At 50.7% G+C, this 26,916-nt stretch overlaps 1 protein-coding gene across 1 annotated transcript; it reads right to left on the bottom strand.

The window, feature by feature from the left end:
* Positions 1-7,623: 7,623 nt before the first annotated feature.
* On the bottom strand, positions 7,624-25,853 carry GRK1 (G protein-coupled receptor kinase 1). Its single transcript, XM_008143908.3, has 7 exons — positions 25,155-25,853; positions 23,230-23,357; positions 19,004-19,161; positions 18,021-18,104; positions 11,551-11,675; positions 9,171-9,372; positions 7,624-7,922 (listed from the first exon to the last, which is right to left on the bottom strand). The coding sequence occupies exons 1-7, from the start codon at positions 25,851-25,853 to the stop codon at positions 7,624-7,626; spliced, it is 1,695 nt and encodes a 564-aa protein (XP_008142130.2).
* Between the last annotated feature and the right edge of the window lie 1,063 nt (positions 25,854-26,916).

Below are 26,916 nucleotides of genomic sequence, written 5' to 3'. Positions count from 1 at the left end.
CTGCAGAAAGGCTGGCCTGGGAAGCAGGGCACTGACCACTCTGGGCACTGACTGACCTCTCCCCTCCCCCTCTGTCACTGCCCCCAGGTGTCTGGGTTTAGGCTTTCGAGAAGCCACAGCTGGAAAGCCCTGCAGGGACTTTGCCTGTCCACCCTGCCACAGGCCTCCCTCCCTGCAGCCATGAATGTCACAGGCTCCAGCTTGAAGCGGGGGCGGAAGTACAAGATAATTTAGAACTCAGGGTGATTTAAAAAAAAAAAAAAACACAGGATCGAGCTACCCAAGAAGGGGATGCACGCAGACCCTCTCTGGTTGCCCCAGCCACTGCTGAGGCAGAAACTGGCCAGGACAGCTAACAGAGAGCCAGGGACGGGCCTTCCCAGGGATAGTAAGAACGAAAAGCTTTGCCCCTTTTGGATAAAAGCAGGTGTGAGGGGGTGGTGGGCAGGGATGGCCGCAACACTTACTCAGTTCTATTATGAAAATAAGTTCACCAAGAACAGGGACTTGTGCCGTTTTGTCCCCTGCTTCAAACCATGTCCAGCTCATGGGAAGCACTCAACAAAAATACATCGAAGGAAGACTGAATACACCTGATTCCCAAACACCACTTAGCACCTGCTCCCTGCCAGGTCGGGCCACATGCTGGGCACATCGGCCCTCTCCCACCTGCAACCTCACCTCCTCAGCCCCACCCGCTGGAGAACTCGTTGGAAGAGCCATCACTTCAGTCTGACTGATGGGAAAACCCGTTTATTTGAGCAGATAGGGGTCAACGGGATCTCACAACAAGGACATGGGCTCTACCAAGAGAGGAATTAACCCCAAGGCCACCTTTGTCAGCCATAAGCATAGTTTGGTTCGTCTGGTTTGTTCCAGAGCCACGGGCCACTTGGTCCCTGGGCAGGTGCGAATCATCACAGGAGCGTGTGTGTACACAGCCCGACCCTGGGCTCTCAAGGGTTAGTGGCCTGCAGAGAACAGAACACGACTCCTTCCTGTAACCAAATAACCCTGAGATGACGCTCGGGGGATGAATAATGTAGACAAGCAACGAGGGAAACGACAGGTGGCCCCCGCCGGTCTGTCCACACAGATGAGGTGGGTGAGGCAGCAGAGACGAGACAGGAGATGTTCTCAGAGACATAAATTTTTTAAATTAAAAACACTCTCGGGCTTTGCTAGAAGGCTTTGTAACCATGATCTCCCGGATCCAGATCGCTCTAATGAGCCCAAGCAGGAAGGTTCCACTGTCCCAGACATCTCACGTTGCAAGGTTCTTTTGCTCCCATACCTCCCATGACTCCTCGGAGCAAGAGTGCCTTCCTGGTCTTGGATTTGCAATCACAGGCTTGCCCGGTGTCTCCTGTTTTAGCCAAACAACCTGCCAAGGGCACATCTCAGCAGCCTGGTGGTTGCCCTGTTGGAAGGAGAGAACCATGCCCCTTGCAGACCCACCCCCCTTACCTACAGCGCAGATTGAATACTGTGCCAGGAAGGACAGGTGCCCCAAGCTTCCCCAGAACCACAGAGACAGGACAGGACCTACCAGGACGATGAGCACTCTCACCCAGGCCTGGGGAGGAAGGGAGGGGAGGTCTGAAGCCAGGCTGCAGTGCTCCACACGTGTTTCCATTAAACCCCACCCCATGCATTCGCCCTTAATAACCTGTATCCCTCAGCCCATTGATCTCACAAGTGAGAAGGTTGAACGTGAAAGAACATTTTTCTACTGGAACTGGGGAACTGAGGTTTGATTTTTATACAATCAAATCAAGCCTTCTTATCTTCATTTTAAATTGTCTGGGCATTACCTCAGTGTCTATCTTTTTCACTTTTTAATGTGATGTTTTCAAATTGAGTTTTTTTCCTTCAAAACTGTTCTATCAGCTGGCACAATGCCTGTAATCTGTGTTTTGTTCCCCACTGAGGCCCACTGTGTGTCTGAACCCTCACCAGAGGGGATGGACCCTGCTATGAGATAAAGGAGGTGTGCCCAGCCTTTCCTTTCTTTTTCTTTTTTTCTTTTTTTATTGTTGACACTATTACAGATGCTCCCCAGTGCTCAGCCTTTCTGAGGCTCATTCTGGCTGAGCTTATGTTAGGTAATTATATCTACAAAGCTCATGTTAGGTAATTACACTGAGTGGCCAGATTATTATGATCTCTGAACGCATAATAATCTGGCCACCCAGTATATATATATATATTAGAGGCCCAGTGCATGAATTCGTGCATGGGTGGGGTCCGGCCAGCCTGGCCAGGGGGAGGGGACATGGGCGGTTGGCCGGCCTGCCTACTGGCTGAACTCCTGGTCGAGGGGACAATTTGCATATTAGCCTTTTATTATATAGGATATACACTGAGTGGCCAGATTATTATGCGTTCAGAGATCATAATAATCTGGCCATTCAGTGTACATCTACAGAGCTCATGTTAGGTAAGCAAATCTACAAAGACAGTAAACAAGAAAAAAATAAACTATCTATGAGAATATAGTAAACTAGCGTTCCTGTTGCAGGAAAATCCTGCAATAGGGTTTCCTGCTGCACTCTACCCCGCCCCGCCTCCACTCCTCCCTTGTCCCCCGGCCTGCCTTCTCCGCCAGCCTGCCCCGCTCTCCTTCCTTCTCCCCTGACCCCGCCTCCGCTCCTCCCTTCTCCTCCCCCCAGCTTGCTTGCTTCTCCGCAGCTTTGCTCCCTTCAGCATCTCTTGGCTTCTTTCTAAGCTGTCTTGATATGCAAATTAGCCGCCATCTTTGTTGGGGTAATTTGCATACTCGTCCTGATTGGTTGGTGGGCGTGGCTTGGCTGGCGGGCGTGGCTTGGGCATAGCGAAGGTGCGGTCAATTTGCATATTTGTCTATTATTAGGTAGGATAACCCAATAAAGGAGGAAATGAGAAGTTTGGGGTGTGTAACCCGTGTTTGGGTGATCATACAGGACCCAGAATGTCCAATGAGCAGTCTCCCAAGTCACCCTGTGCCCTTGGGAGCACAAGGCTGGCCCCCACTTGGTGTATCCCCACAGCCACCCTGAGGACCAGCCAAGAAGGGGACAGTGCAGACTTTGAGGGAGAGCTGAACATGTCTCCTCCGTGTCTTGCCCACGCCACCCAGACAGCCGGGGAATAGCCCCTCCCACTCAAACTGTGCCCGCACTCACATTGTCCTGTCACTTTCCTGAGATTTTGCATTTTTATATCCTTCAAGCTTTTTGTAACTTCTCGTTGACGCATTTTTTTAATGATGTCTGCTTTAAAACCCTTGTCAGAGAATCCCAACATCTGTGTCATGCCGCCATTGGCACGGTTTACTGTGTTTTCTCATTCCCGTTGGGGTTTCCCTGGCTCTTGGTATGACCAGCCACTGTCCATCATATCCTGGACATTTGGGGTGCTATGTTATAGATTCTGGTTCCTGTTGGAGTTGTGGATGTCAGCAGCCCTCCTCTGACACAGTGCCACGTGGGTAAACAGGTGGGTGGGGCAGAACAGAAAAGAGATTTAATCTAACTTACAAGTGCCAAGTGATTCAAGGCTTTAGAGGAAATGTCCGCTCCCTCAGTGGGGCAGGCATTATGGAGCAAGAGGCACAGATGTGGGCACAGCAGGGTGTGAGAGAAGCCCAGGACAGGTCTCTCACCTGGAAGAGCTCACAGTCCAACGGAGGAGACCAGGAGAAAAACAGGAGCCAGTGAGACAGAGCGCGTCTGTGTTGCTCCATGGTATCTCATATGACGTTTGGCACCCAAAGACTTCCAGTTGTTGCACATTAACTACAACCTCTCCTGGTTTTTGTTAGCTATTGTGTTGATCACATACCACCCCGTATCACAGTGGATTCACCCCAATAAACCCCTGGGCCTGCCCTGTGGATGGGGGTGGCCTCTTTCTAAGGTGGCTCTGTCTCTCACAGGCCACAGCTCCACTCAACTATGCAGAATCTCAAACAAGTGCATGACTCGGGTTTGGAAAAGGGGATTTATATGTATAAACAGTAGGAACTGGCTAGCTCCTGTGAATAGCAGAATAAAGCCACACAAGACTTGGCATGATAAAGAACAAAGTAGAAGCATGCAAATCAGATACACTGGGATTCAAAATCTGATGAACAGAGAATTTGAGAGCAATTTTAAAATCTGGCAGCCACAGAGAGATGAAAATGAAGGTAAAGTGTGTGTACACATGTGTATGTATGTGTTTGTATGTGTATATGGTTGTGTGCATGTGTGTATATATTTGTGCATGTGTTGTATGTGTGTGCATGTGCATATGTGTATATGTGTGCATATGTGTATATGTGATTTTGGAGAAAAGAATGCAACTAGTATTCATCTCACAATCTAGAGAGCTTGTTCCTCTATTTTTTTTTTTAAACCTTCACTAGAGGATATGTATTTATTGATTTTAGAGAAAGAAGGGAGAGAGAGAAGCTTCGATGTGAGAGAGAAACATTGACCAGTGGCCTGCCATACAAACTCCAACTGGGGATCCAACCCACAGCCTGGATATGTGCCCTGACCGGGAATCGAAACCACAACCTTGTGATGTACAGGATGACGCTCTAATCAACTGTGCCACCTGGCCAGTTTGTCCCTCTTTTTTTAACTTTTATTGTTACCCTTTTCCACTTGAACAGAAATTGTGTTTTTTGTTTTTACAAGTAGAGAGTCTCCCTGAAGCCCTTGTGATCGTAGCCTCTCCAGGGCCCCTGGCCGCCCTGACCACCCTCCCAGGGATTAGGTTGCTAAGGAAATACCACCGTGACGTTTTCACCACAATTGATGTCTAAACACGCCCCACACACACAAGATGGTAAAAGTGGGGCGTTGCTTGTCAGGCTTTCAGCAGGGCATGTAGACAGCCGAGCCCAGATGCCTAAGACCAGCCACCCTGCGGGGATGTTGAACCTGGTTTCTGAGAATCCTTGGCCGGCTCACAGCGTGCAGCATAAAAGGGATCCGAGACGAAGGCTTCTCTGCATAGGACCCCACCTCAGGTGTCCCGGGGACCCCAAGATGTGCTCTGTGGGTGAACACAAGCCCAGACAGGCCAGCAGTAGTTGGGGAGGAGCAAGGTGAGTTGCTGCTGTGTTGGGGGCAGCAGGCAGCCCCATAGCCCAAGCAAGACAGCAGGTGCCCTGGACTCGGGTGAGCAGGGTGACGGCTGGAGTGAGGACCGTGACACAGAGCTGAACAGCAAGACCCCTTGGACTGTGCCTGGTCGGGGGGGCTGTACCTGAGAGGCGCCTGCAGCGGAGGCCCCCAAAGACCCATGAAGAAGCCCCAGAATGAAGAGTGGCTGTAAGGACCTGCCTAGCAGCTCAGAACTGCCCTGAGCGTCTTCCTCCCTCGCCAGCGTCACCCCCGGAGCCAGAAGCGGAGGCTGACTGTGGAGGGCAGGAAAGCTCAGAGGGTAGGGCAGGGATGCCCCTTTACCCAGCCAGGAAAGAAGTTTGAGGTAACTGGAGTCTCAACTGTCGCATGGATGGACAGGGCATGTAATGTGATGCCTTGAGCCCGCTGTTACTTAAAGCGGCTGCAGGCAGAAGCATGGTCACCTCTGGGCAGGGGAGCAGCAGGGAGGGGGCACGGGGCTGGGAGGGGTGCCATTAGGGTCCTGGTTCTTGCACCTCTGGGGCGTCTCTAGGTGTCACAGTGTGGTCATTGACTGGGCATCCAGAATTCATTTTCTCTATGTGAAATTTTGTTTTAAACATGTGTATTTTTGTTTTTAAATATATTTTTATTGATTTCAGAGAGAAGGGAGAGGGAGAGAGAGATAGAAACATCAAGATGAGAGAGAATCATTGATCAGCTGCCTCCTGCATGCCCCACCCTGGGGATTGAGCCAGCACCCAGGCATGTGCCCTGACCGGGAATCGAACCATGACCTCCTGGTTCACAGGTTGATGCTCAACCACTGAGCCACGCTGGCTGGGCTTAAAAGTTTTTTAAAAATAAAGTGACTTTTGATTGCCTATGTGTGAATACATGGGGCCAACCTGAGTTTGTGGGGGTGGGGAATAGAAACAGAACACGCCCGAACAGACTCAGAGACACAGCTAAAGTCACAAATAAGTTGCTTTTTGTGATTATAACCCAACAGACCTGTGAGTTCAATGGAATACCTACCTACTTGTTCATAGGTTAAGTCACGGCCATGCCAGATTTAGCCAAAAATCAATGAACAATGTTTTAGTGTATGTCCTATGCAATAATTTGAGACATACACTGAAAAGATGACTTGTTATTTATCTGAAATTCAAATGTAACCGGCTTTGTTTTATCTAACCATAAGATAAAGGCCGAAAGGTCCTCGCTGGTGAATCTGGTACAACAACAGAAGGGTCTCCACCATCAGGCACCGTGGGCCCCAGATGGCAGGTGGGGATGGTGGCCAGAGGGGGCAAGGGTCAGGCCTCCACTCCCACCAGTGAGGCTGCTTAAATCACCCTTCAGGGCTATGGGTACCTAGTGCAGAATAAATGTCTTCAGAAAAATCATAAATGGGTCTTTCTTGCACCAGAATGTAGTGAAGTGAAATTTATAGCGATTACCTTATCCGAATGTACTAGTCTAGAAAACAAACAAGACTTAGGGAAGGGTACAGTGATTTGTCTTGCCAACAGCTCAGCGTCCCTCCACCCCCGGATCCCTGATCTTGGGTCTGCCCAGGGAAATGTACCAGGTGGTTATTTCAGATCACAAACCAGAAAGTACTAGATGCCTATCCAAGGCCCATCCAGAGCATCCTATGACTCTACAAGACCACACCACAGTCAGAAGAGAAGGACAGTTCTGGTAGGGTTTATTTCACCAGTCCCAGGGTGCTATAAAGTCTTCATGTGCAAAAGGTAACTCTAAGGAACACACTTGAAATGCCTCCACAGAACTAGAGAGTCTACACCTAGCAATCATCTGGACCACACACGCATGCTTAGGGCTTGGGTCATCTTTCCTACACAGGCTCTAGAGCAAAAAGGAGGTAGTTGGGTCCTAGTTTTGGCCAGCAACCCTCCAAAGCCATTGATTGTCAAGATCTACTCCTTTCCTGAGGGTCAGGGGGTGCTGAGGGCATGTCCCCAGGGCCCTGCCAGTGACCAGGTGGCAGGAGGAACAGGAGCTGGTGTGAAGGGGGACCAGTCCAGGCCTCTCTCATGGTGCCCCAAAGCCCAAGGGCTGTGGTTTGCCACCCCCTGGACCAACCAAGAGAAGGCCTCCACCAAGGATGGGGCTCTTGGAAGTTGCAGTTAAGGTGCCAGGAAACCCAAACTAAGCGTCCTCTCATCTGAGCAGCCATTGCCCAGCTGCTCAACACCGCCGCCAACTTGCATGTCCATACAGGAGCCTGGACAGCTCTGTATTGTCGCTGCACTCTGTCCAGGAGCCATGGTTGTGTCTTTTTTGAGTGAAATGGGGCAAAAGAAGTGGACTATTTACAAGCTGGAGCTCCTGACCCTGGGCCTGGAGTCTAGTGACTCTGTGCCTCCTTCTCCTGCCCCTGCTGTGAGCAGCTCGCCACACAGGCGGGAGCTGCCTGTCACCACACGAGGGCTCCACTGACTCACAAAGGCCTATTCAGCCCTGCCAGCTGCGGAGGGAGGTCCCTTTTCCTCCACATCTAGGAAACCAGACACATTCCTGACTTGGAGGAGGGAGCAGCCTCCTCCACGGTGATCCCCTTCATGTCATCGGGCATCTGCCCATCAGCACGCCACACGTTCAGCTCCCCAAAGATGCCCGTCTCAATCATCTCCTCCTGCCAGGGAATGGAGCAGTTGCCGGTGGCAAATTCCTGGAAGAACTCTGTATCTGCTTTTTCAAAGACCACACCTTTGACTGTGGAAAAGGCCCCTACATCTTGGATGTTCTTGGCATAGACAGTTCTGGAGTCTGGGATGAAGGGGGGGATCAGCATCCCTGTCGGAAGACAGAAAACACAGATGTGAAATGGCTCGGGGAGCAGGGCCATGGTCTGGCTGCTGCCCTTCCTGGAGGGGTGTCTGAGTTGCTAACAAAGAAATCAGCACACCTGAGAGGGTCCTGGCGTCCCCCACAGAGCCCCGACATGAAGGACAGTGTGTTCTTGCTCCACATGGTCTCCTCCCTTCATGCTGCCTTACCCTTCCTCACTGCAGACCCCATACTCATGCCCTCAAGCCAGCCTTCCCTGGGCACCACCGTATGCAGGTCAGACACCTGGAATCCCACATGCTCAGAGCTGAGCTTCTCATCCTTCCAAAGCCAGCTTTCTTTCAAACCTACTCAGGAGGCGATTCCCCAGTCACCAGACTCAGAACTTCAGTCGCCCAGGACTGACCCTGCCTCCCTCTCACTTATCACCCGCTCCCTCCTTTCAGCTCATGGATGGGCTGCCAGACCATTGACTAACCATGACTCAACTACTCCAGGTTCTAATCACTCAGAGCTGTGTGCCCTCACCCCATCCTGGGCTGGTCTGAACAGCTCTCCTGGTGAGCCCCCTTCAGATCAGCCAGGACCCACCTCTGCTCTGACCCTTTCCTGCAAAGGAATTTCTTGACTACTCACTGTTCTGGGGCTCCTGCCACCTAGTCACATGTTTATATACCCTGGCTGTAAATTCTGGGCATGTGATTGTATCCTACACTTTTCTCTCGCAGACACATGCACACAAGCACACACGCACACACATACTTGCACACACAGACATATACATGCACACACACACACAGGAGCCTGCACATGGCACCTGATAACAAATGCTGGTAGAAGGAATGAATTTCTCCCAAACAGACAGATTGAGCTATCCTGCCTTGATGTGGATCATGGGTTCCATGAAAGAACGGTGTATGGAAATGAAAAACAGCAGGCTTGGATCAAAGGCCAGCCAGCATATTCACTACATATTACATTCAATCTTTTCCAGACTCTAGCAGGTGTCCTAAAAGGCCTAATCCATTAACACATAGTCCTGGTGCATGGGGGATGAATAAAGTACTAGAGGATGGTAGTTTTCCAAGGGGTCTTGAGAGTAGCTATTGGAAGAGCATCAACCAGGTGTCCTTGCTCTGCTGATATTGAGCTAAGCCTAGATGATGACTATAGGATGGGTGAGGCAAGCAAGAGTCACCTAACAGGTACACCCCTCTCTCCCCCCACCCAGATCCAAAGGCATGCCAACAGTACCAGCCTCGAGCTGTCTCCAATTAATGTCTTTAAAGAGGGGGTTAACTCGGAGCCCATCACAAGTCCCATCTCTAAACCCCAGGCGCTTCTCCGGGTCCTTCTCCAGCAGAGCCTCGCAGAAGTCCTTGCTGGCCTGGCTGAACTTGTCAGTGTACTTGACCGCCTCCGAGAGGATCCTCTGCTTGAGCTCCTTGTTCTCCACCTGCATGGTGGGACACACATCATGTTAAACCCCTGCCAAGCCCACCAACATCATCAGAGCTGGCCTCTCAGGCTCCAGGAGACTAGACAGCCTCTGTTGGTGTCTGGGCAGGGCTAGCGCTCCTCTCAGAAAGAGGCCGGCCTCTCCTTCACACCGAGGCAGAGGTGACGGGAACACCTGAGTGCACTCTCCTTCCCAGCATAGAATGGCTCAACATCTCCAGTGAAAGGAGTGGAACCCTAAAGGTGCTGGTCAAAGTTGGGGTGCAGTAGAGTTTAAGGAGCTCTGGTGGACATGTCTATACTAATAAAAGGGTAACATGCTAATTAGACCGGGAGACCTTCCGGACGTCCTTCCAGACAAAGCCTGGTGGCGGGGCCGAGGCAGAGGCAGTCATGGGTGATCAGGCCAGGAGGGGAGGGCAGTTGGGGCAAGCAGGCCGGCAGTGGGGGACAGTTGGGGGTGAGCAGGCTGGCAGTGGGAGGCAGTTGGGGACGATCAGGCTGACGGGAGGAGGGGGCAGTTGGGGTGAACAGGCCAACAGAGGGGGCAGTTGGGGGTGATCGGGCTGGCGGGGGGGGGGCAGTTGGGGGCAGGCAGGCCAGCAGGCAGAGTGGTTAGGGGCAATCAGGCAGGCAGGCAAGTGAGCAGTTAGGAGCCAGCGGTCCTGGATTGCGAGAGGAATGTCTGAGGGGTCCCAGACTGAAGAGGGTGCAGGCCGGGCTGAGGGACACCCGCGCCCCTCCCCGCCCCATGCACGAATTTTGTGCACTGGGCCACTAGTTAAATATAATCACTCATTAGCTACTGGAGAAAAAAAGAATGACAAGAAACAATAAGTCAACTTCATAGAGCTGGTAGAGAAGTCTTCTAACTAGATAGAAACCTGAGGGGTGTCATTTCACCTTGTTTTGAATCTGCTTTATCAAGTATAATACACATACCACAAAACTCCATCTTCAGTGACACAAGTGAAGGGCTTTGATCAACACCTAGATACTCCACCACCACCATCACCCAAAATTCCCCTGTGTTCTCTGCAGCCCACCTTCACCTTGACCTCAGGCAAACACAGACCCATTTCCTCTCACAGTAGAATAGATATGCCTTTCCTTAAATTTCCTAGAAATGACATTATTTAATTAACAAGTTTGAGGCCCATTCATGTTGTGGGTGTATTTAGGTTCCTTCCTTCATGTCATTATGGAGACAGGTTCCACGGTACTGAAGGACATGCTTGGTTCACTTTGGGCATCTCATAAAAGCCCATCATGCTTATTAACACACAGCAAATAGGGAGTGTGCTTGGGGCTGTGGGTCAGCGAGAGCTCTGAGATGGGAGCTGGGAGCTCCTATTGCGGCCCCACCATTGGTCTTACTCTGCTCTTCCAAGCTGTTGGAAGTCAAGAGAGAGAACTGGTGACTAGAGGTCAAGATGGAGTTGCAGAGATACAGAGTGACTGTTGTATTAGTCATGGGAGTACTCTCTGCTCTTAGAAAATGGGGGACAGGATTGGGGCCTGGGGCGGACACTCTAGGAGGTCCAGGCAGAAGAAAAGGCTGGGGGTGACCTCCATACAGAATGAGGTGGGTGGGTGCAGTGCCATGTCTAAAGACTGCCATTCACACCAGGCCCCTGGAGGTGCCTCCTTTCTCACTCAGCCTCCACATTCCCGGTTTATGGAGATGCCTGGGGCAGACCACCTAGGAAAGGATTGAGGAGTGTGGGAGGCCAGGGATGAGGGCACAGCATGGGATGACACTTTCCTCCAAGACATTAAAAAAAGCTACCATGCTGCACCTGAAGCAGGTCCTGTGGTTTTTTAGGATCGTGGGAGGGGGCTTTTAGTATTTGTCTACAGGGAAGAGGACAAAGGCTGTCAAAGGAACCAGGCAGCCTCAAGGGGAGGGCTGTGAGTGCTGCTCACAGGGGTGAGGTTGGGAAAGCTCAGGCACCTCTCACCCTGAAATGCTCCCCAGTGTCATGAGCTACGTAGATGGAGTCACTGTGTCTCCTCTCTTCTGCTCATGAAGGACCTTCCATGAGAAGCCTAGTGCTCAAGATTTAAGCAGCTCCCCACCAGGTCAGCTGCAGCAACACCTCCTCCTATGACACCCACCCAACAAAGAGAGTCAACCCCAGGACAGCTGCATGGGCATGGCCAGGCCACCTCCTACCTTCTCTCCCCGGGCTCGGAAGGGTCCTCTGGCCGCAATCATCTCGTACAGCGTGACCCCCAGGGCAAAGTAATCCACAGAAAAGTCATACTCCTCACCCCGCAAGAGTTCTGGAGCCATGAAACCTGCCAGACAAGAGCACAGTGTGGACTCAGAGACGCAGCTGCACGGAGCCAGTGGTGAGCACAGAGCCGATGCTCCCATGTGCGCCTGGTGACATTGGGGAGGAAATCCTCTGTGGTGGGGCTGCCCTGTGCACTGTGGGGTGCTGAGCAGCACCCCTGGACTCCATCCACTATTTAGCATGCCCTCCCCAGTTGTGACAACCAAAAATGTCTCCAGACATTGCCGAGTGTCCTCTAGGAGCAAATTGCCTCTGGTTGAAGCCACTGCTCTATACACATGGCGTGAAGCTTCATCTCCCCTTAGATCCACCATGACAGACAGTGGTTCTTGCCTCTCAGGCATGAGTGTGTGACCTCAGGGGCTATCTCTGTGTGTGGTCGTGAGGGTAGCAGAGACAAGCACCAAGATGCTTCCTGAAAGGGCACAAAAGGAGAGATTTAAGCCAAGACATTTCAAAGAAGAAGGGGTATTGTCCCAGGGGCCACACTTGAGGCTGAAGCGGAGGGGTGCTCACCATGGCCAGGCTCTCAGAACTCAAGGAGGCCTTGTTCTTGACTGATGTGGGTCCATATATCAGCACCCTTTAGTAGCACTTATTCTAGCTGACCCCCATTCTAGCTGACACCTGGGCAAAGAGCCAACAAATACCTGTTGTATTAATTAATTAATTAGTTACTAATTCCTCCACATATTGACTCATCCCCCGCTCCTGGCTGGAAACTCATTGAGGACAGAGAGCATGCCTTATAGCTCTTAGAGTATCCCACTGGGCAGGCACAGCCTTAGCCAAGGTGAGCACCCTGCTTGCTGTGTGGCAGGTAAAGATACAAAGTGATCTCATTTAAACCTCCCAACACCAAAGTAAGTGCCACTACTTTCCCTTATTACTTAGGGAACTAACTTGTTCACAATATCATAGATAATAGGTAACAGAGAATGATTCAAACTCAGGCATCTGAGCTTTGAACCACTACATTATCCTTCGGTATGGTAGTTAAACCTGCTATTACTCCGCCTAATAGTCTTTCAATAACTTAATTTTCATTTGTATCAAATTTATTCAGGCACATAAAGAATTAGCTAGTTCTACAGGACATAACCCTTCCTCCTCCACCTCATCCCCATCTCAGTATCCTTTCAGATCGTTATTTTGGAATTAATATCCATACTTCTAAATAACAAGCTTATATTGCTGGTTTTGTAGTTCCCACGGGGCCTCCTCAATTGACTTCTCGTTCTGGAAGTTGAGGGTCTGTTCCTCTTCCTTCCACCACCATGCACACACTTCTCCTTCTTCCCTCTCCTGATACATCATCTGGCTGGTCAGCACTCAGCTCAACTATTCCCCACTGAACCAAAAACTAAGCCCCAGTTATATTTCCTTTCTGACAAGTTTTTATTGGTTTTCCCAGATTATCTTATCTTTTCTTTCACTTGCTAGTTCTTTCACTATGTTCTTATAGTTAATTTGACCCAATATTCCCCAACAATTCTCTAATACCTGTCATGTTCTGATATATTAAATATTTTATCAGTTTCATCCTCATCAAAAAGTCTTCTGGAACCTTCCAACCTGCTCTAATATGGATTCGCGTGTGCAGTCAGCAGCCTAGAATCTCCCTGTCATCCTGAAAACTTTTGTCTCTCTCTATATATCTTCCTCCCAAGTCAACTTTTCCGTTGACTCCCTTATTTTGGTCAAATAGTTTGAGGAAGGGTGCTGAAGTTTTTGAGAACTTTTGTATCTGAAAAAAAAAATGCCTTTATTGCCCCTTAATAGTTAACTGATAGTTGAGCGAGATATAAAATTCTAGGTGGGAAATCATTTTCTCTCTAATTTTTAGGACATTTTCCCATTGTCTTCTCACTTCTAATATTACCCATGGAGGGTAATTACGACACTTTTACTGGTGAGGAAGTGAGGCAAGTTCTCCAAAGTCACAGAGATAGAAGGTCTGAGAGCCTGGCGTCCACCTGTAGAGCCCAGTGTTGGGTCCGTGTGCCTAAGTCCTGTGCTGTCTGACTGTTAAATGCTCCCAATCACATGCTTTATGCTTCTGTCTCGGACAGAAGATGCCATGTTCAGCAAAGCAAGTAAGAATTTGTCAGGTGGAACAAAAGGGAGGAACCAAGATGGCGGCATAGTTAAACAACTAATCTGCTGCCTCACACAACAATTTCAAAAATAAAACTAAAAGACAAAAACGTCTACCACCCAGAACCACGGGAAAGCTGGCTGAGTGGAAGATTTACAACTAAGAAGAGAAAGAAGCACAATCGCTGAAAAGCTGAGGTACGGAGGCACGCGAATCGGGCCGGCGGCGGGCGGCTGGGTACGCGGCTTTTCTTCAACCCGCAGGGAGACAAGCTCCCGATCACTCTGAAATCCAGTTTCTGGGGACACTCGGGGGACCCAGGCACCTACGGGGAGAAGCTGGACTCTCGGCCATCGGGTCGGAAAGTGAGAGTGACTTTTTTGCAGTGGTGCGCCCAGCAATCATTGTTCACTGCGCTGGAGCGCGGGGGCGCAGGGACTTGGAAACGTGGAAAGGCAGAGACGGCTGACGGCAGCCATCGCTGTTGGCCACGCCCCAGCCTAGTGACGCCCTGAGACTCCGCCCAGCCCTGAGGCCCCACCCTGAGGCCCCGCCCCGCACATTCTACAAACCCGCCCCGGCTCCACACAGCGGCTTTTGCATATAAATGGCCTGTTCTGGAGCAGCTTAACCAACTGCAGCTCCAGTCAGACTGCTCCAAAACCGCCCAAGCAAAGGAGGAGAAAACTAGCCCTTGCTGTAGCTCCTGCTGGGGGACACACAGTACACAAGGGTACACCAAGAGTGTCCACCTCAAGTAACTGGGAGGCTGACCCGTTGAACCAATAGGACACCTAGTACACAAAACTACCCTACCAACTTAGGGAAGCAGAGAATATGAGAAGGCAAGGAAACAGATCACAAACCAAAGAAATGGAGGAGAACAAGCGGCTGGACATAGAGTTCAAAACCACGGTTATAAGGTTTTTTAAGAATTTCATGGAAAAGGCCGATAAATTCAATGAGGACCAACTAGAAATTAAACATACACTGACTGAGATAAAAAATATTATACAGAGACCCAAAAGCAGACTAGAGGATTGCAAGAATCAACTCAAAGATTTGGAATACAAAGAGGCCAAGGACACTCTTCCTGAAAAGGCCGATAAATTCAATGAGGACCAACTAGAAATTAAACATACACTGATTGAGATAAAAAATATTATACAGAGACCCAAAAGCAGACTAGAGGATTGCAAGAATCAACTCAAAGATTTGGAATACAAAGAGGCCAAGGACACTCTTCCAGAGAAGCATGAAGAGAAGAGAATTCAGAAAGTTGAAGATAGTGTAAGAAGCCTCTGGGACAACTTCAAGCGAATCAACATCAGAATTATGGGGGTACCAGAAGAAGAGAGAGAGCAAGATGCTGAAAACCTATTTGAAGAAATAATGAACGAAAACTTCCCCCACCTGATGAAAGAAATAGACTTACAAGTTCAGGAAGCACACAGAACCCCAAACAAAAGGAATCCAAAGAGGACCACACCAAGACACATCATAATTAAAATGCCAAGAGCAAAAGACAAAGAGAGAATCTTAAAAGCAGCAAGAGAAAAACAGTTAGTTACCTACAAGGGAGCTCCCATACGACTATCAGCTAATTTCTCAACAGAAACCATGCAGGCCAGACGGGAGTGGCAAGAAATATTCAAAGTGATGAATAGCAGGAACCTACAACCAAGACTACTCTACCCAGCAAAGTTATCATTCAGAATTGAAGGGCAGATAAAGAGCTTCACAGATAAGAAAAAGCTAAAGGAGTTCATCACCACCAAACCAGCATTATATGAAATGCTGAAAGGTATTCTTTAAAAAGAGGAAAAAGAAGAAGAAAGATAAAAATTATGAACAACAAATACATATCTATCAACAAGTGAATCTAAAAGTCAAGTGAATTAAAAATCTGAGGAACAGAATAAACTCGTGAACTTAATAGAATCAGGCATAGAATGGGAGTGGATTGATATTTCTCAGGGGGAAAGGGGTGTCTGTGTGGGGAGTATGGGAAGAGACTGGACAAAAATCATACACCTATGGATAAGGACAGCGGGGGGGGGAGGTAAGGGCAGAGGGGGGGTGGGAACTGGGTGGTGGGGAGATATGTGGGGAAAAAGGAGAAACAATTGTAATCTGAACAATAAAGATTCATTAAAAAAAAAAAACACAACAAAAGCCCTCTAAAAAAAAAAAAGAAAAAAAAAAAGAATTTGTCAGGTGCCTGTGCCTGGCTTAGTCCAACTTCCAGGATCAGGTCAGATGCCCACCATTACCGCGTCTGTTTCCCTGCCAGGTCTGTGCCGTATTGGGGTATTAGGGCCATGTGCTGAGCTGCACATGTTGAAGGTCAACAAGATGTGGATCTCCACTCCCTAACTGCCACCTGCGTAGAGGCCAGACCAGCATGTGGGAAGGGTAAGCAGGCCAGTTTCTGGGGCCACTCCCTGGGACCAGGGGCAGGTGTTATAAGCTGGGCACAGGCTTCTGTGCTTAAACGACTTCAGAGATTCTGATGTAAGCAAGGCTAATTGCGTCCATTTATTTTTTATTCTTCCTGGCCCTTCAGTATACCCATGATCATGGTAACTTTCTAAAAGGGAGATGTGCTTGGCAACGCCAGCCAAGCCGATGTGATTGCAAGAATCATTTCTCTCCAAAGAGGTTACAGGAGTCAAATTCCAAAGAACCTCCTGGTCCTGAATATACCTTTTTAAGTCCTGCTTTTCGAGGAATTACATTGTAGTCCAGACTGCTCAGACTTTGTGAAAAGGATATGTTCAACCGATCACAACTTCTAGATTTAAAATGGGGCCCAAGAGACGGGCCAATCAGACCACAGGGATGTGATCATCTCCTGTGAGAAATAACTCAGTGGCACCTCTAGTCTGTTCCACCCAACTCAGTCCCAAACGATGCATCCTTTTTAACCCTTGGGGTCTTACGTGACACCTGGGCAAAGAGCCAACAAATACCTGTTGTATTAATTAATTAATTAGTTACTAATTCCTCCACATACTGACTCATCCCCCGCTCCTGGCTAGAAACTCATTGAGGACAGAGAGCATGCCTTATAGCTCTTAGAGAATCCCACTGGGCAGGCACAGCCCTAGCCAAGGTGAGCACCCTGTTCATGGTCAGTTGCAGAGGCTCAGAGGCTCACAGGCTCTGGCCCTCGGTGGGGTCTAGGGTTCGTGCAGAGGGGCTGAAGAAGAAGGATCCAGAAGGCAGCCCCCTGTGGCTTTGCTGGAGGCCCCAGCCTTATAAGTTACCCTAACTTCAGCATCTGCTGCCGCTGTTTGAGGGTTACACCCTTCACCTGAGCCCAAATGCTCAGAGCCATGCTTGCATGCACTGGTCAGGAGAGCCACCCACCTGGAAAGCTTCTGTTCAAAGTACAGCTGTAGCTCAGTGGCCACAGCAAAGCCTATGGGGCCCTCTGGTGGCTGGCAGGGCCCTCGCACTCGGCACAAACAAGGTCAGGCTATATCCTGGAGGTCAAACTACTTCAAATCCTGGCTCTGGAGTTTTCTGGGCTTTCTCCTAATGATCTGAATCACCCTGAAATGCGTGAGTAGTGTTTCCACTCACATACTCATGCCAGGAGTGGAACTTCATAGATTTGGCTGAGAATCTAGAACAGGGGTCCTCAAACTTTTTAAACAGAGGGCCAGTTCACTGTTCCTCAGACAGTTGGAGGGCCGGACTATAGTTTAAAAAAAACTATGAACAAATTGCTATGCACACTGCACATATCTTATTTTGAAGTAAAAAAACAAAGCGGCAAAAACACCAGCATGTGGCCTGCGGGCCGTAGTTTGAGGACGCCTGATCTAGAAATTCAAGATTAGATCTTTCCCTAAATAAAGCCACAGATGAGGACAGACACTGTCGTGACAGGTACAAACACCAAAAAAGCCCAAACCCCAAGGATTTGGAGGATTCTGTGACACAAACAAGAAAGCCATCAAAGGTGGAAGCTTTCATAACAGAGGGTACAGCATGTTAAAACCATTCATGGTTTTTCAGGGGGGAGGGCTTGTCCCTGCAGTGGGCGCAGGCTCCTGCTGCAGCTGTGCAGGCCCACTAGCCAGCCCTTCTGGTTTTACTCTTTGTTCTGAGGATGAGGGAGCCGCTGCCCTACCAACCCCCAGCCCTCACCGTGCCACCTACCCCAGGCCATGGGGACCCCCAGGGCTTCACCCCTCCTCTTGAGAGACGCCGCTCCCATCCTTGCTCTCAGACTCGTACCTGGAGTCCCTGCATAGCCCTTGGTCTTGGTCTGCCCTTCCTTCAGCTCCACGGCCAGCCCAAGGTCAGAAATTCGGATATTCCCTGGAAAGCAAACATGGGCTGAGGTCATATGTGGCTCCACAGAACAAAGGCACCTGGTGTTCCTGGAGCCCACAGGAGCCAAGAGCCAGCTTCTGCACACGTGCACACACGCACACAAATGCTCGTGCACATGTGCACAGATACATGTACCCACAAACACACCTGCTCACACCTGCTCACACATAAATACACACACTCGTGAACACGTGCAGATACGCACACATGCGCATTCACACACTCACATGCACACTCCAGGGGGGTGGCACGAGGCCTCAGGACCCAGGTGCCTCTGCCCCAGTCAATCTACAGAGGAACTGAGGGGTCCCCTCAGCGCCTGCAACCTGAATTCGGAGTATAATCCACCCAAGTTCAGTTTCCTCCTCTGTCTTCTCTTTCCCAAGCTCTGCAGCAACGGCCTTTGAGAATGCCCATGCATTTGTGTGACTTGGTGACAGAAAGGGAGGTCAATCTAAAGGGATATACGTAAAGGAAGCCTAAATCTCTATGTTTATTTTCTGGTAAGAATCCCAATTTGACAGAGAAGGCAGAAAGAAAAGAGTGACAGAGTGAGAGTTTGGCCATAAAATATTAACTATTTACCAATAGTCCCACACACGATAGACACCCTGGCTTAGCTCCCTGTAACTCTGGGTGCCGCATTAGGTACCAAATTTCATCGAAGTCCATCCAAAAACTCCATTTGGAGACAATGCCATTCTTTTGCAAAATAGCTAAAGGAACAGCAAACAAACTTAAGAAATGTCTTGGTGCCACTTAAAGCTCTGACAAGCATTTGTCAAAACCAGCCCATGCCCCCCTACAGATGACCCATTGGACCACAAAGTCCAGCTGGGCCAGGGGAGGCCGGGAGAGGAGGCCGGGCGGGGAGGCTGCCTCACCTTCGTCATCCAGCAGCACGTTCTCAGGCTTGAGGTCTCGGTAGACGATGCCCCTCTGGTGCAGGTGCTCCAGGCCGCTGAGGATCTGGGCCGCGTAGAAGACGGCGCGTGGCTGCTGGAAGCCAGGGTTCTCCTCATCCACGTTGTAGATGTGGTACCTGGAGGCAGACTATGCGGAGGCCTGTGCTTTTCTGGCACGACTACAAGAGCGTGACGACGGTTGGGGTGGAAGTAAAATCTTGGGAAAACAGGGAGGGCCTCAGAATCCTATGTTGTGTCAGTAAAGCATCTGGTCATTTGGGGGCCTCAGTGTTTAGCCTGAAGAGCCTGTGGCAACATCAAGACCCCTGGCAGCTGGTGCCCATGCCCTCAAGATCTTCCCCACAGGTGTTATGGGGGAAATGAGGCAGCAAAGTGCAGTCCTCTCTGGCCTCCCAGCCCTGGCCTGCAGATGCCAGAGATGGGCCCAGAGCCATTCTACCATCACCAACCAAACAAGTAAGGGCTGGGGGGGGGGGGGGGGGGGAAGGGGGGAAGAGGCGGGGCAGCCTGAGTTACCCAAATATAAGCAGTCAATACAGAGTCATGTAAGCATGTCGGCTATTTCACCCAACCCGGACATGCAGACTCCTGGCTGGGCCTGCAGCAGGACCCCCTCCCAACCTCAATCCCCTGTAACTGTCCTTTCTCATGTTTTCCACTGTCACGCTTTACACGGGGGAAAAACATAACAAATAAAAGGAAATAAATTACTTAAACTAGATAGCAACCAGGGAAAATAGAGGCAGACCAGGAAACATTAAAAAAGAATAGAGAAACCCTCAAATCAGCCTGAGAATGAGACTGCTGGAATAATAACATAAATGGCTTTTATATTACACTAGAGGCCCGGTGCATGAAAATTCATGCACTGGAGGGGGTGTCCCTCAGCCCGGCCTGCCCCCTCTCACAGTTCAGGATCCCTCAGGGGCAGGAGGCAACCTGGCAATCAGGGGAAGGCAATGCCCCCATCACACCTCTGCTGCTGCCACTGCCGGCAGTGCAAGCCTCAGCCGGCCCTGGTTACCTGCGCCTTGGGCAGCTCTGGGCGGCTGGGCAGCTGCCATCCGAGGCTTGCCTGTGCCTCGGGCCGGCCCTGGGCGGCTGGGGGGCTGAGGGAACTGGGGGACTCCGGAGGCAGGTGCACAGAGTGGCCAGGCTGTGCCGTGTGCCTGCCACCCCAGTGGGGCTGAGGGGACTGGGCGCCACCATCTTGTGGCTGTGGGCACTGCCATCTTTGAGGGCATGGCAGTTAATTAGCATATTCCCTCCTTATTGTCTGTGGGTGCCATCTTTGTGAGGGTGTGATGGTCAATTAGCATATTCCCTCTTTATTAGATAGAATTTATAGTGTAGTATAGCAGAGTGTAATGTAGTATAGCATAGTATAGTGTGGTCTAATGTAGTATAGTGCAGCATAGTATAATATTTTAGTACAGTATAATGTAATGTACTACAGTGTAGTTTAGCTTAATATAATGTATTGTATAATCTATAATAATAAAAGTGTAATATGCTAATTAGACTGGATGGCCGAACTACCTTCTGGATGACCTTCCAGACAAAGCCAGGGTTGTAAGGGCCGAGGCAGCTGCCGTGGCTGTGAGGGCCAAGCCCCTTGCACAAATTTTGTGCATCAGGCCTCTAGTATATAGTATAAGATAGTGTATAGTATAATGTATATATAATATAATTTACTATAGCATGATTTGCTATAGTGTATTTTAGTATAGTGTAGTGTAGTATTACAGTATCTATATATATAAAAGCCTAAGTGACTGTTACGAAGGAACGACCAGACTGACCAGAATGACCAGTCGCTATGATGTGCACTGAGCACCAGGGGGAAGAAGGAGCTGCCCCCAGCCTGCAGGCCCCAAACACTGACTGGCAGGCCCCAATCGGCCTGCCATCCACCCACCGCAGTGGTGGTTGGCCCCTCCCCAAGGCAGGCCCCAATCGGCCTTCCGGCCAGCCTCCCAGTCCTTCCCCCTGGCAGCAGGTCCCAATCACCCTATTGGGTCCAGGCCCCAGGCTGGGACGGGGAACCAGGGGTGGGTGGCAGCGGACACAGGCTGTGAGGGAAGGAGGAGGGGCGGAGGCAGGGAGCCAGGGAACCACGCAATGGTGGCGTGCAGGCGGCAAGGGAAGGAGGAGGCGGGGGAGAAGGGGAACCATGCAGTGGCAGTGTGCAGGCAGCGAGGGAAGGAGGAAAGGGGGAAGTGGGGAGGCAGGGAACCTGATTGGCCCTGATTGCCGGCCAGGATTAGGGACCCTACCCATGCACAAATTTCGTGCACTGGGCCTCTAGTATATTATAATGTTGTGTAGTATGGTATAGTGTAATGCAATGTACTAGAGTATAATATAATGTAGTACAATGTAGTGCAGTATGGTATGGTATAATATAGTATAGTATAGTATAGTATAGTATAGTATAGTATAGTATAGTATAGTATAGTATAATGTTGTATAGTATAGTATAGTATAGTATAGTATAGTATAATGTAGTATAGTATAATGTAGTATAGTATAATGTTGTATAGTATAATGTTGTAGAGTATAGTATAGTATAATGCTGTAGAATGTAGTATAGTATAGTATAGTATAGTATAGTATAGTATAGTATAGTATAGTATATAGCAGGCGTCCTCAAACTACGGCCCGCGGGCCACATGCGGGTGTTTTTGCCGTTTTGTTTTTTTACTTCAAAATAAGATATGTGCAGTGTGCATAGGAATTTGTTCTTAGTTTTTTTTTAAACTATAGTCTGGCCCTCCAACAGTCTGAGGGACAGTGAACTGGCCCCCTGTTTAAAAAGTTTGAGGACCCCTGGTATATAGTATAGTATATAGTATAATATAGTATAGTGTAATGTTGTATAGTATAGTATAGTATAGTATAGTATAGTATAGTATAGTATAGTATAGTATAGTATAGTATAGTATAATGCTGTAGAATGTGGTATAGTATAGTAGTATAATATAGTATAGTATAGTATAGTATAGTATAGTATAGTATATAGTATATAGTATATAGTATAATATAGTATAGTATAATGTTGTATAGTATAGTATAGTATAGTATAGTATAGTATAGTATAGTATAGTATAGTATAATGCTGTAGAATGGAGTATAGTATAGTATAATGATGTATAGTATAGTATAGTATAATGTTGTAGAGTGTAGCGTACTAAGGTATAGAGTGGTGTAACATATAGTAGTATAATGTACAGTACAGTACAGTATCATGATAATTTCTGCTCTAAGTCATGTTATTTGAGCTTCCTAGGCCCTTCTGCTCCCCTTCTGTATGACCTTACAGGAGTTACTTAGTCAAAGACTCAGAACCCTCATCAGGAAAATGGGGCCAACAAACGTACTTGGCAGAGTTCAGGGGAGATGAAACTAGATGGGAAAATGCAAGTAACAGCAACAGCCATGTCCCCCCTTGGATGTAAGCAACTGTGACCCTCTTAGTGCCTCACATGCATTAGCCTCCTCTCCACAGCCTTTGAACACCAGTATCACTGTTATACCCATTTCACACACCAGCACACTGAAGCAAGAGCTGTCAGGTCGCCCAGCTATCAGGTGGATCTTTCCCCCTCTGAGAGCCAGTGACCTGATTTCCCCTGGGAGCCCAGGACCGGGCCGTCGGATCCCTGACAAATCAGGCACCGTGCATTGCTGCCACCTGGTTCTCTCTGCCGATGACAAGCAAAGCCATCGTTCCCAAACTTGGCCACATCATGTTTTCAGATCTGCCACCATCCCCAAGAGTGGGTCAATGATGAAGGTCATCTTCATTTACCATCCTTTTTCATATAAGGCCCTCAACCCCCATGAGGTCCCCACTACCCCTTTACTCACCCACCCAACTAGCACTCAGCCCACAGTTCCCCATGCTAACCACCCCCCATCCACACAAACCAGAGGACTAGAGAGCCATAGCCCCACCCTCGTGAGGTTCCGGGATTTCACATGGGACTGAGGACACATCGTTTTGAGTATCAGCAACCGGAATACAGAAAGGAGTGGATTTTGATGCGGCTTTTCCTCAGATGTCACCGTTGTCTTTGCAGTGAGAAACAGGCCCATTGGCCCCAGAAGTCCCCTCCCTAAGCTGAGCCACTCCAGCCCTCCCAATCCCCAGCTCCCACACAGAAGAGAGGAACCCCACTTACCTTAAGTCGCCTCCATTCATGATGGTCATCACCAGGCAGAGGTCAGTTTTGGTTTCAAACGCATAGGCCAGAGAGACTATAAACCTGCTGTGTACTTTCGCCAGAATCTTCTTCTCTACCATAGCACCCTGAAAGGCAAGATGTCGAAAAAACACCCCGGGTTAGGCAGGGAAGTGACGTTGCCATAAAAGACCAAGTTCTGCAAACCAGAAAGCATTCCGACAACATAGACACAGAGTTGCACATACATTTTAAAAGTGGTTTGCACAAAGCAATTGCAAATAAACAAATTCGGATGTGCAAATTAGTCACACACAGAGGACTTTCCTGCAGCCTCCAGCAAGGGGCACTCCAGACAACCCATCTTAAACGTGTCAGGTGGGGGTTCCAGCTCGGCCCCTAGCTGCCTGTTCATTGCTGACTTTCCTTCCTGTCCTTTTTCTTTCAGAGAGAAAGGATAGGGTGTGGGGGAGATAGAAACATCAATGATGAGAGAGAATCATTGATCAGCTGCCTCCTGCATGCCCCCAACTGGGATCGAGCCTACAACCCAAGCATGTGCCCTGACCAGGAATCGAACCATGACCTCCTGGTTCACAGGTCGGCGCTCAACCACTGAGCCACACCGGCCGGGCCCCGTCCTTTCTTACATCTAACCAATCATCCTGCCAAACTCTCAGCGCCTTTCCTCCTGGCCAGACCTCTGGACAGCGGGACAGCTGAGGTCCCCAGCTATCTTGCACCTCTGTTCATTTTCTATCTTTATTTTAAAACTCGTGGCGTCCATTGAACACGTTTTTTCAAGTTGTGTTTGGAATTCCTTTCTGAAGGAGGAGTGCTTGGTGTTGGGAGAGGCCCCTTTCTGTCCACACGGCAGGAGAAGACCTTGGGTTGATTTTACTTCGTGTCATGTTCAGGAGCGTCCTGACCTCGGGCGAGAAGAGCCTGTAGTACTGTCATTGCTGGATTCAAATTACAGGCAGACAATCAAGAGGGAGGGATAACAGCTTCCCCCCAAAGTCCCACCATCCAGGAACCCTGGGAGGGGTGTTCTGTGGAGGCTGCTATGCACCCCGAGAAGCTGCGTCCCCTCCCCGCCTGCACTGTGCAGCGGGAAAGGGGCAATGAACCGTGTAGGACAGAGTGTGGGGCTGAGGGATGAGCGCCTAAGACCTAAGCAGCTTTCGCTGATCCTGCCCAAATGGGGTCTGACTCCAGCTCGAGAGAGCGGACCCCACTCAGCAACCTGTCCGCGCCTCCACTCACTCCCCGTCCCTGGGAAACTGCCCTGGGGGAGCAGCCTGCACCCGGCGTCACCGACAGGCTCGGCCTCACATAAAAGACAGCACCCACCCTGGCTCGATTCCCCGTGCCTGTGCCCTCACAGCAAAAGCCAGGGCTCGGGAACATTCCAGAAAGTCCGAGTAAAGACTGGAGAACCATCCCAGACAGCCTCCCCGGCACTGCTGCTGCGCTTGGCGGTGCTGGTGAAAACCGAGGGCGACAGGGTGTAGAGCGTCACCCACACCCACAGATGCAAAGGCCGCTCTCCAAGAAGGGACGTCAGCAACCCGCTGGTGTGCCGAGCGTGAGGCTGCTAGTTAGGAGCAGCTGGACAAACTGTGCCATGGGCCGGGAGGACCGCAGGGGCCACACACCGCCTCCTTTTGCCACTCCCCTCCGCGCCAGGCGCACGGCTGCTGGCACCGGCCGCTGGCACGGCACAGCTGGGGCTGGCTTAGGTCAAGGAGACGCAGGTGAACTCGAAACCAGCCAACAGCTGCACGACGGGAGGGGCTCGGTGTCCAAACAGTAAGGTGAGCCAGCCACCTGAGCACCCGAGGGCCCTCCCAGCCCAGGGACCCCACCCGCCCACCTGCCAGACCTCAGAGGTGCCCTCCACCGTGCCTGGCCGTGCTGCCCACCTGGTACCCCTTCCTTTTCTTCAGCCTCTTCTTGTTCAGCCTTTTACACGCGTACATCTTGCCCGTCGCTTTCATCTGGCAGGCCGACACCTCCCCAAAGCCCCCTTTCCCCAGCACCCGGAAGTCCAGGAACCAGTCCTCGCCTGTGGGCTGCGCCTCCAGCCACTTCCACTGCAGGAACCTCTGGAAGTACAGGCTGCCCAGGAACTCCTGGAACGGGGCCCGGCTCAGGTGGGCCAGGGTGGCCTGCAGCAGCGGCTGGAAGAGCCCGTCCCCGCTCGCCGCCGGCCCCTCCCGGACCTTCACCGCCGTCCCTTCGTCCAGGAAGCCGCAGAAGAGCTTGGCCTGGGGGTCCAGGTACTCCGCCAGGATGGCCCGGGCCTTCTGCGGCCGCAGGTCAACATCGGTCGTGTCGTAATCCTCAATGTCCCTCCAGAGCTCTAGGGCCGGCACGTGCCTCTCGTCGGCCTTCAGGAACTGCTGGAAAAGCCGCTTGCCGATGGGCTGCTCCGAGCACACGCTCTGGAACTCCAGGTCCAGGCTGGCCCCGAGGGCCTGGCACTTGGAGAGCGGGGGCAGCCTGAGCTTGGCCCGGTACTTCTTGTCCCGGGAGGACGGGGCGCAGCTCCCATCGAAGCTGCCCCGGGCGGCGATGAAGGCAGAGTTGGCCACCACCGTCTCCAAGGACCCGAAATCCATCCCGGCGCCCGCCTCCTGCCACTCAGGCACCGGGAGCCATGGGCTAGCCCTCGGCGCCGATGTCCAGAGCGGGCCTGACCCGCGGCCCTTGGCCTGTGCCCGGTCCCGGCTGCAGAGACAGGAGGTGTCGCGGTACAGGGATGACGGGGGGCCACGCCAGGAGCCCCCGGGGAGCCCAGCTGACACAGCTCAGGCTAAATCCCAGCCCGGGGTTATGGGGGACGCTCTTGGGGTGGGGCGGCAAGCAGGTGCCAGAAAAAGACAATCCCCTAAGCCGCTCCCGGAAAGATTAGAAGGCCGGCCTGCCGGGCTCCTCCCGCAGAAACCAGCTGTCTTGACAAACCCCGGGACACCTGGGGGCACCTCGCTGAGGCCCCAGAGATTCCGTCTTTCTAAGCCGCCCCTCCAGCCCTCTGGCCTCAGCAGCCGGCAGACCGCCCATTGGTTTCCTTGCGGAGACAGGAGACCGAACTCAAGGGAGAGGGGCCCCGGGAGAAACCTTAATGTATGAGGATGCCTGGTTTCTTTCCCCAGCAGATTTTATTTCTATCTTAAAGAACAATAGCCAGGGAGAAGAAGACCTGCTGAAGTGAGAATTGAGAGAGATCAATCGGTCAGTTCTTGAGTTATATGGAGAGAGAGAGAGATAGAGAAGAGAGAGAGAGAGAGAGAGAGAGAGAGAGAGAGAGAACCCACAGTGCACAGCATCCTGGGGTATCCCCCAGAGACCACTGGCCCTGAGGAACCGGCCAGTCTGTGACGGCTGACTTGTCCTGACCTGACCCTGAGAGGGCGGTGCTCCCGTGTCACGCTGCTGGCTCGGACCTAGATACCCCGGCACTTGCTGAGAGGACAGCTCCGCATCAGTCCCTTCCCCTCGCTTGGGTTTGCCTGCAAAGCCAAAATACCAAGAGGAGCATTCAGGTGAGATTAGGACAGAGAAACAGAAGAGGTGCGCACATGCACACACACACCCGCAAACTACACCCAGAGCTGAGGCCCCACACAGGAGTGAGAGAAGGAAGAGGCCAGGACACACCTGGGGCACACCTGAGGGATACCT

The sequence above is a fragment of the Eptesicus fuscus genome, chromosome 8 (assembly GCF_027574615.1).
Source record: "Eptesicus fuscus isolate TK198812 chromosome 8, DD_ASM_mEF_20220401, whole genome shotgun sequence".
NCBI classification, from domain to species: Eukaryota; Metazoa; Chordata; class Mammalia; order Chiroptera; family Vespertilionidae; genus Eptesicus; species Eptesicus fuscus.
The sequence above is the reverse complement of the archived record's forward strand: the minus strand, read 5'-3'. Positions and strand labels throughout refer to the sequence as shown.

Excerpts from the sequence above, each read along its gene's own strand:
- GRK1 (XM_008143908.3), bottom strand. The coding sequence starts at position 25,853 with ATGGATTTCGGGTCCTTGGAGACGGTGGTGGCCAACTCTGCCTTCATC. Across the intron at positions 19,162-23,229 it reads ATGAATGGAGGCGACTTAAG|GTACCACATCTACAACGTGG; the intron begins GTAAGTGGGGTT and ends GTCTGCCTCCAG. Across the intron at positions 11,676-18,020 it reads GGGCTATGCAGGGACTCCAG|GTTTCATGGCTCCAGAACTC; the intron begins GTACGAGTCTGA and ends CTTGTCTGGCAG.